A 9,565-nucleotide genomic window follows, 5' to 3' on the forward strand; every position below is an offset into this window, starting at 1 on the left:
GGCAGCAGCTAGCGAGCAGTCCAAAGCTAGCTGCAACTAGCTCGTCAGCTAGTCGGGGTAGGAGCTCCGCAGACTAGGCTATATGCACACGGAGGTAATGACGTACTTCCGCTAAAAACAACAGTACAGCCGAGCTTTGCTGTGTGCCTCTGTGTCAAGCTTCGAGCAAGTACAACAGTTTACTTAGTTTTCATACATTTCCATCTGACGCGGAAATCAGGCAAAAATGGCTTGTCGCTATCCGGAGGGACAAATTCACAGTTACTCCCCATACCCGAGTATGTAGCCGGCATTTTAATAAGGAGGATGTTCGTGAGCCAGTGTCAGAGACAAGGAGGCGGCTATTAAACAAGAGAGTTGTTCCAGCATTATTTGATTGGAACAATTTCACCCTTCCTACTTCACGACCGGGGGTATGGGAGAGGAGAGAGCGTCCGCCGCAGGTGTTGGAGGATGACGGCGACGCAGCGTGCAAGAAAGCTTATATCCCTATGGGCCACGACTACGCTTCGGCTCCAGATCCTGCAGTTGTTGATTTAGCCCTTGATGACAACATGTCTCTCAGAGATGAGATTCTCAAGCTGAGGGAACACGTCGAGAAGCTGACAATGAATCAGCGCTTTGGAATTCATTGTTTTGCTGCCTCAGACAAGGACATATGTTTTTTCACAAGGTAAGATGTCCAGATTGTTCTGTAGTTCTTTTGCAACAACAAATATAGTTGTGTGTGTGTCTGTGTGTGTGTGTGTGTGTGTGTGTGTGTGTGTGTGTGTGTGTGTGTGTGCACGTGCGTGCGTGCGTGCGTGTGTGTGTGTGTGTGTGTGTGTGTGTGTGTGTGAGATTATTTACATGGACCATACAATACAACTTAAAGGGATAGTTCACTTCAAAATGAAAATTGTCATCATATACTCAACCTCAAGTTGTTTCAAACCTGTATGAATTTCTTTCTTCTGCTGAACACAAAGGAAGATATTTTGAAGAAAGAAAGAAATTCAGTGAGTATATGATTTTCATTTGAAGTGAACTATCAGGGCTAATAGAGGTTGAGAGAAACATAATGCAAATTGTATTTCTTTTTAACAGACTCGTTCCCTGCAGCCCATTGATGAGATGTTCATGTTTCTCAACTACCTGGCACTGGGTTCAAAACAGCGTGACCTTGCTGACCGGTATGGAGTCCACAGTCAGTCAGATCATTACAACGTGGAGCAACTTTCTGTACACTGTGCTAGGGTCTGTGAGGATCTGGATACCAGAGGAGAAAATAAGGGCACATCTGCCAGCTGAGTTTAAGGACTATGCAGACACTACAGTCATCCTGGACTGTACAGAGCTGAGGTGCCAGTGCCCTTCATCACTTCGTCTCCAAAGTGAAATGTTCTCAGCATACAAGTCCCACTGTACTCTCAAAGGGCTGCTTGGAGTGGCTCCTCATGGGGCGGTCACATTTATCTCTCCACTGTACGCTGGTTCCATCAGTGACAAAGAGATCATGCGAGAGTCTGGAATTCTCTCCCTTTTGAGACCTGGGATGGCCATCATGGTCGACCGAGGTTTTCTTGTTGATGACCTTGTGCCTTGCAAGATTTATAGGCCAGCATTTCTCTCTGGAAGATCCCAGATGTCTGCCTGTGAGGTCAGGGAGACCCAAGCAATTGCACGCCTCATACGGCGTGTTAAGGAACACAAGTTCTTTGACACAGAGATTCCACTTCGGCTTTTTGGCAACATTAATCAGCTGTATACTGTTGCATGTCTTCTGACAAACTATGAAAACGGGCCTCTTGTAAAGGCTTGGACAAAGAAGCCAGAGTAGCAGTAACTACTTTCTTTAAATGTACCTTTGTAAATTACTTTGTATAAATTGAATTTTATAGTTCCTCATGTTATGTATGCACTGCTGTACATTGCACATACTCTTTGAATAAAGAACTACTGGATTATTTGCATGTTATATGTACTTTACCTCACCAGTGCTTTTAAGCCATCTGTAATAAAAGAATAATACTTTCATGCACAATGAATTATATTTACTGAATAATAACCTTTATTTAGGGCTCCCAAATTACAAACAGTTATAAAATACTATTTTTAGGTAATGAATTATTACCTAAAAAAAAAATGAATAGGAAGAACATGTAACATGTAATTTAATAATAGATTATTACATTAGTATGCAAATACAACAAGAAACATAGTAATACAATTAAGAATAAAACAAAAATATAAAAACTTGAATCAAATATATATGTACAAATATTTTGAAATGGATTGAACTGATAAGAACTGCTAGATTAGAACTGCCATTAAGAGAAATAGAGAAAAGAGAAATTAACAGCATTCTGTAAAGAAGCGTGACAGGCTATCAGAATCTAATTATTTAGGGAAGCATAGCGGTAACAATAAAAAAAGAAATAATCAATTTTTACTTTCATTGTTTTGGTGATTTCATTGCCTCTGGGAATCCTCTGAATAAACATGTCTTCCTGTGTGTAGACAACAAAGTCACACCAGTCCAAACCAGAAATCAACATCTGGCCCTGGATCTGCCAAAAGTAGGAATGAGATTTTCTTAATGTGTGTGTGCCCTCACTGATCTTAATATATGGGCAGTCAACATAGCTTGCTACATTGGGGCATTTAATTTCAACAAGGCCAAACACTGTCTGCCCCTTTGGATCGTACACAATGCCATCAGGTGATGACCCCATCCAGGGTGGATAAGGAAGCCACAGGGATAGTGGTTAACCTCCCTTACTCTGCAGTACTCCTCTACTGCAGCAGGTTCCATGTCAAGCCCCCTCCTCATGTCTGCAGTCTGATGGCTAGGTCTCAGAAGTCTTTTGGCCAGATTTTCAGCAGAGCTCTGTGCCCTGGTGTGACAGACCTCTCTGAACTTGGAGGTGGTGATGCGGGGCCGCCTTAGTTGGTGCCACTCAATGCAGGAACTCTGCTCTTTTGTACTGTTGGCAATTTTGTGTGCAATCTCTAATGTTGTTGCCAGGGACATCATGTGGTGCTGCTGATGTTCAGTGCAGACAAAAGAGCAGGTAGAGGGTCCCAGCCTGTAACCCTGAAGTGGCAGCTGTGGGGGAGAAGGAGCATCTGTGTGGGGACAGGTTTTTGGAACTCTTTTTGCTGGCATATGATAGGATAACACACTTCCTTCTTGCACTTTTCCAAATGCAGAGTCAACCAGAGGAACATTAATGTCCATAGCCATAGTTGTTATCAGTGGAGCCACATCACTTGGAACATCATGGTAGACTTCATCCACCCTGAGTGTGGAAAGTTCAGGCAGAGCTGAACTGACGCCCTTATACAAGTTGCTCCTATGGAAAAGACAAAATAATGTATTTTCTTTTTTAAATGAGCCATAAAGTAAGTTACATATAAGTTAAACGAACAAAATAACTAAAAAAAAAAATGCTGACGGCCAAAATTTGGACTTTCTTGCTTAAACAACTGACATAAATACGAACAATGGATGTTAACATACAATGTATCATATGATGAGATTACTACTTTATCTGAGGCCTCACTGATTACTACAGAAAATGTCTTTAATGATAATAACAACAATACTAACCTGATGCCTTCCATCAGTTTTCTTTCCTTGGGTCTGGCTGAAAGAATCACCATGTCATTAACCAGACCAGGTTTAACATTTGAAAAAAAAAAAGGTTATCAATAAAAACAAACATCCATAAATAGAATCAAAGTACCCTATTAGAAACATTAGTTACCATGGATCTTGGCTTATGCCACTTCTGTTCAGTCTCTGTGCAGCTGTGTGTTGGGGGAACAGAGGTGATGCTTAGCTGGCAATATTGTGCAGTCTGGTACAGCAGTGCTGCCACATGATTACACAAAGCTGTACCCGCCACACAGGTACACTGGCAGCTTTGTAGCTGCACAGGACGGGCATCCCCAAGCACAATCTGAAAATACACAAGGAGAATACTTGAGTACAGTGAGAATGTTTGACAAAACAAACAAATATGAACCATCGACATATAAAGATGACGTGGAAAAAAAAATAAAAAATAAATAACTACTAAACAATTTGTGTGAGCTAAAATTGTAGCCACAATATTATTATTTATCTCACTTTACTCATCCTCAACAGTGGACACAGAACGTATGTCAATGCAGTGACAAAACAGAACTCAGTTTCTGTGAATCCCAGTGATTAGCGTACATATTTAAATATCGATAAATATTACAACACACCAGTATTATTTATGGTATGGTAAATGAAATATGTCTTTAAAATGACCTTTAGCAGGATTAGATGCAATGATTCATAGAAACTTTGATCTGCCGAACGTAACCTGTCTCATGAACCATGAACCAGTCTGCGCTGAACCTGCAGAATAACTTTCTCTTACGCTTAAGCTGTGAGGCTTTTGGCTTTTCCTCATTGATCTGTAGCACTCAGCCCTAATGGTTACCGCTCCTGTCCTTGAATCCTTGTTTGAAACTGACATTGACAAAGGCGTTAGGAAAATTGGATGTGATTGACACATAATAGTAGACAGACCGACACATAGCCTACGTTGCACCTGCTGCGCTAGCACTAGATAGCATGCATGCTAAGGGCATGTAAACACAAATACGTACAGATCTTACCTTCAAAATTGTGGATGTAGCTCGAAACATACAACTTATTGTTATTTAACTTATTAATTCGATTCACGTCGTTGACCGTAACCCTAGGGACATCTTGAAGCGACCGAGTGAAAAACGCTCGTTGTTGTTGACGCTACGTGCGCGCCGTCGACGCCGGATGTGACCTAGCTGGCTGACTTGGAATGCGGAAGAGAGTGTGCATATAGCCCATTAACTCGTTTTTTAAGCTAGTTTCCGTGCCATGTCATCTTTAATTTAACCGATATTTTTTGTATGTGTGTTAAGTTAAATGATCAAGGGAACGGCTTTCTTTTTTGGATTGGTAGCTAGGTCAGTGAATAACCGATGTTAGCTAGTTATGTGGGTCATCATCGGGTTGGACCTGTTAGCAGGACAGCTGGTTAGCACGGCAGCTAGCTGGTTGAGGATCATTTTATTTATCACTCATTTAAAACAGAAAGGCAATACATACACATGCTTGTGTTGTTGAGGATTACTCTGCAGATTGTAAATGTGAGAACACAAACACGAACGAAAACGTACGAGATTAGCTTGCCGTCCATCTACAGCATAGCTCTTCCGCCGTCCGTCATGGCGTTCATAATTCGCGCGAGTGGAGCGTGACGTCACATGCAAAGGGTCAATTGTGTTACTAACTGCGAATAGCCGTTAGCATTACAACAATTGCCATTAGCATTGCTTTCGTAGCCTACTGTTAGCTTTGCGTTGGAAAAAGGTTTTATGCATTTATTTTATTGAAAACCTAAGCAGAGGTAACCATTTATAGTATACTCTCAAAGCTATATTGAGGTGTAACCGATGTGTTCTTAATATTTGTTATATTTCACCAAAAATCCATCTTTGTTGATATTTTGTTATTTTTCTGTATAAATCTGGTTTAGTATGTATTTATTTTGGGGAGCTTTTATTTTGTTAATTGTATTCTGGCGGTGTGACCATTGACCTTTTAGTGAAGTCACTTCCTGTGTTGTCGTGCTATTCTCCTCAGTAGCGGTACGCCATGCTGAGGAGAGGTAAGACAATCTGAGCGCTCTGGTTCAAAGCAACTTAAAACATGTTAAAACCGCTAAGTAGAAGTTCTTACTATACTTTAACTGTCACTAGCTTTGTTCTTTGTCATGGTGACATTTGTTTGAATGTGTACATACAGTTTTATTGTGTACAGCATTTTATGTGTGAGATGCTAGCTCACTTCTCTCAGGCTAGCTTAATGAAGAGCACACGTGTGAATTCTTATGCGCTGGCTCTTTTCTCCCTCCCATTTAAAGGTGTGCGTGTGGGAACCCAGAGTTGCTGTACTGATTTAATGTGTGTTGTACACAGGTATGTGAGTACTCCCCTTGTTTTTTTATGACACAAATGTTATTTTTATACGTGTAGTTTTTTTTGTTTGTTCATGTTTATATTTTATATTTATTAATGAAATATAAAAATTGCCGTTGGTATGTGGGGAAATGGTTTTGATTTTATAATGAGATTTTGACTATACGATCACATTGAAATGTATTTTGTTATATTATTTTAATAAGAACACTGCACGTGTTACTCAGTAGCGTTACGCTATGCTGAGGAGAGGTGTGCGTGTGGGAACCCAGAGTTGCTGTACTGATTTTATGTGTGTTGTACACAGGTATGCATAATAAACTCCCTGTCCAACTGGCAAAGCAGAAGATGTCTGTCGTCCATTACTACGCAGAGTCAAATTAAAGGAGTGTCAGGCCAGACCGGCTACAGAGGCAACATATTATTTTGGGTGTCTTAAAAAAAGAGGGAGTTATTTATACTGGCCTCATTTGTGTTCATGTTTCTAATACACCATAAATGTGTTTATTATTTTTGTACTTTAAAGCCCATGTTGCAGGTTAACCACCACTGTTGATTAATGGGTACATAAAGCACTCAACATATGTATACCATTGTTAAAAATGTCCTATGTGTTAAAGGCCAGTTTTTGTCATTTTTGGTATTAGTTTTTTTTAACACAATTCAGTGATGACGTCACGTTGGGGAGACGTGCCTCAGCCTAGTACTAGAACTATGGTGACTGCGTATCAGCCTAGTACTAGAACTATGGTGACTGTGCCTCAGCCTAGTACTAGAACTATGGTGACTGTGTATCAGCCTAGTACTAGAACTATGGTGACTGTGCCTCAGCCTAGTACTAGAACTATGGTAACTGTGTATCAGCCTAGTACTAGAACTATGGTGACTGTGCCTCAGTCTGGTACTAGAACTATGGTGACTGTGCCTCAGCCTAATACTAGAATTATGGTGAATGTGCCTCAGCCTTGTCCTAGAACTATGGTGACTGACTGTGATGAGGAAGAGGTGTTTTTTTTGTCAGTGAATAGCACCGAGTGAAAGTCAATGTTTTCTTTATATCTAGTGACGGTGATCATGTCGTTAGTTCAGATAAGTACCGGTAAACTTATCTAGATCTAGAAATAGAAGGCATCATGCTAGCTATGGGCTAACTTTCCAGTCTCACCTGTGAAATCCCCCGACGTTGTAAACACATATTGATTAGATATCTCACGTTTTGATGGTAGCCTACTAGCTCCAGTAACAACATATTGCCTAGTGTTTATTTATTACTTGGATGGGGATGCTGTTTGGCTTTTCACAAGTTTAGACAGCTAGCTAACGCTACGCCGACGTTTTGCTAACGTTAGCGCAACAGCGTTAGCCTAGACGGCTAGGTAAATATTACAACTGCCTTCGTTGTTTCCTATATCTGCGTACACGTTGTCAACATAAGACCTGTGGCGTTAGTGCTCCTTTTGTACCATAATTGTATTGAATGAAATATTAAGCTTCGCTCCTACGAGATGGGTGGGTTTTTATTACGTTACACACAAAGCTAACTGGTTATAGTTAGCCTGTGCTAGCGGAATTAGCTAACGTTGCGTAGCCAGCCAGCAGCTTTGGCAGTAGTTTCGGCGAGCTAACCACGACAACTAAAACATCCACAAGCGTCTCTATTTCAAACATCACTGAAGATTGACTGCTTTTAGCAGCAGAGGTTGATTGTGGGCGACAATACTGTCGTGGTTAGCTCACCGAAACTACTGCCGATGGCCGAAGTTGCTGGCTGGTTACGCAACGTTAGCTAATTCCGCTAGCATACATACAGGCTAACTATAGCCAGTTAGCTTTGTATGTAACAAACCCACCCATCTCGTAGGAGCGAAGCTTAATATTTCATTCAATAAAATGATGGTACAAAAGGAGCACTAATGCAACATGTCTTATGTTGACAATGTGGATGCAGATATAGGAAACTCTGAAGGCAGTCGTAATATTTACCTAGCTAGCAGTCTAGGCTAACGCTGTTGCGCTAACATTAGCAAACGTTGGCGTAGCGTTAGCTAGCTGTCTAAACTTGTGAAAAGCCGAACAGTATCCCCGTCCAAGCTGTGTTTCACTTTCCCTCCAATATTATTATATACATAATAAAGACACATGGACTCGGTCGAGACCAAACGCCATATTTTGCAACACCAGTGGCAGAGACCGAGACCATAGACGGTGAACTGAGACCAGTGGCACAGACCGAGACCATAGACAGTGAACAGAGACGGGGCATTCGTCTGTCGTCTCCAAGGGGGTAAGCCTCTCCTCGGACCGCGAACCTCCTATGGCGCCATTTTAATGCTACAAAGCGATCACCCCCCGTTAACATCCCATTGACTGCCATTCATTTTGACGTCACTTTGACAGCAAATAACTTTACATATGAAGCGTTTAAAGACTTTATTTGTCCATTGTTTGTTTCTAAAGAAACACGACAATGTATAAAAGGCTCCATTACCTTGTACCTCACGTTATGGCTCCGTAGCAGACGTTTTTATAAAAATAGGCTAACGATTGGGTCATAACCATGAGACTTACTGTCTCATAGTAGAGGAATTACCGTATAGTTCACGAGAAGCTCGCAGGCAGTTTGGACTTCCATTAGCTGTTTAAGTTTAATTACTAATGTTAACTATCATTTTAGTGATCAATAATTAGCCTGTGTCTATGTTATCTCCTTACATATACCTACGCTCTCCGTCTCTGCTAGATTGGGAATGATTGAGATTTCTCTTGGCACAGCTACCAGAAGACTTGGAACAATGTTTTGAACATATTATGGTGGTCACAAATCAAATATTTTAGGTAACATATCATGCCGTCAGTAAGGACAGGGGAAAATACTATATTAACAATTTGTATCAAGAGGAGAACTAAGTTCCAGTGATTGTTGTTTCTTTCGACCACATCACCAAAGATAAGTGGGGTATTTTGGAGAATACACCATGACTGAATGGCGTTTAAACCTAAGTGCTTGCTGTTATCATCCATTTTTAAGCCACTTGGTTTGTTTTTATGTTCCAGATGACCATAATTAAAACTGTATATCCTGTCTGACAGTGTGTTCAAAGATGTGTATCCATTTTTGATCAGGTACTGAAAAAATAGCTTTAACTCATACTGCATGATACCCTCTAACAAATCATGCATGATATCCACAGCGAAATTGTCAGTGCTGTGAAAATATTGTAATGTATTGAATACTCAAGGTTTTTTTAACACCATAAACAGCAGGTAGAGAAGGATCTTCACTTAGTGCATTACAATGTTCAATATGAAGCTCTTTGGAGCGTAGAATTAGTCCAGGGTTATCCTCAGGAAATACAGACTGAATTTCTTCCTTATTTGTCAGACAGAACCTACAACATGTTCTGCACTGAAAGATTCAACAAAACCAAGCAAGCCATTTAAAGCAAGATGATCTCCTGTGACTTGAATTACAGAGCCAAACAATGGTTCATCAGTAAATGGAAGTTGGATTCCTTTTGTTTCTAAAATGTTCAAATCGTCAATTAGAGGCTTTAGTATTTCTTCGAAACCATAGGTTTTTAAATCT

The 9,565-nt window shown here is 40.6% G+C and overlaps 1 protein-coding gene and 1 long non-coding RNA gene across 2 annotated transcripts; one reads left to right on the forward strand and one right to left on the reverse strand.

The window, feature by feature from the left end:
* Window positions 1-2,279: 2,279 nt before the first annotated feature.
* On the reverse strand, window positions 2,280-3,664 carry LOC118493440. Its single transcript, XM_035993202.1, has 2 exons — window positions 3,593-3,664; window positions 2,280-3,335 (listed from the first exon to the last, which is right to left on the reverse strand). The coding sequence occupies exons 1-2, from the start codon at window positions 3,643-3,645 to the stop codon at window positions 2,630-2,632; spliced, it is 759 nt and encodes a 252-aa protein (XP_035849095.1). The 5' UTR covers window positions 3,646-3,664; the 3' UTR covers window positions 2,280-2,629.
* A 1,966-nt stretch (window positions 3,665-5,630) lies between these two features.
* Window positions 5,631-6,389, forward strand: LOC118493434. The gene is made up of 2 exons (XR_004895389.1): window positions 5,631-5,669; window positions 5,925-6,389. It is a non-coding gene; the product is annotated as an uncharacterized LOC118493434 (long non-coding RNA).
* The last annotated feature ends 3,176 nt before the right edge of the window (window positions 6,390-9,565 follow it).

This window comes from Sander lucioperca, chromosome 16 (genome assembly GCF_008315115.2).
Source record: "Sander lucioperca isolate FBNREF2018 chromosome 16, SLUC_FBN_1.2, whole genome shotgun sequence".
In the NCBI taxonomy this organism is placed as follows: domain Eukaryota; kingdom Metazoa; phylum Chordata; class Actinopteri; order Perciformes; family Percidae; genus Sander; species Sander lucioperca.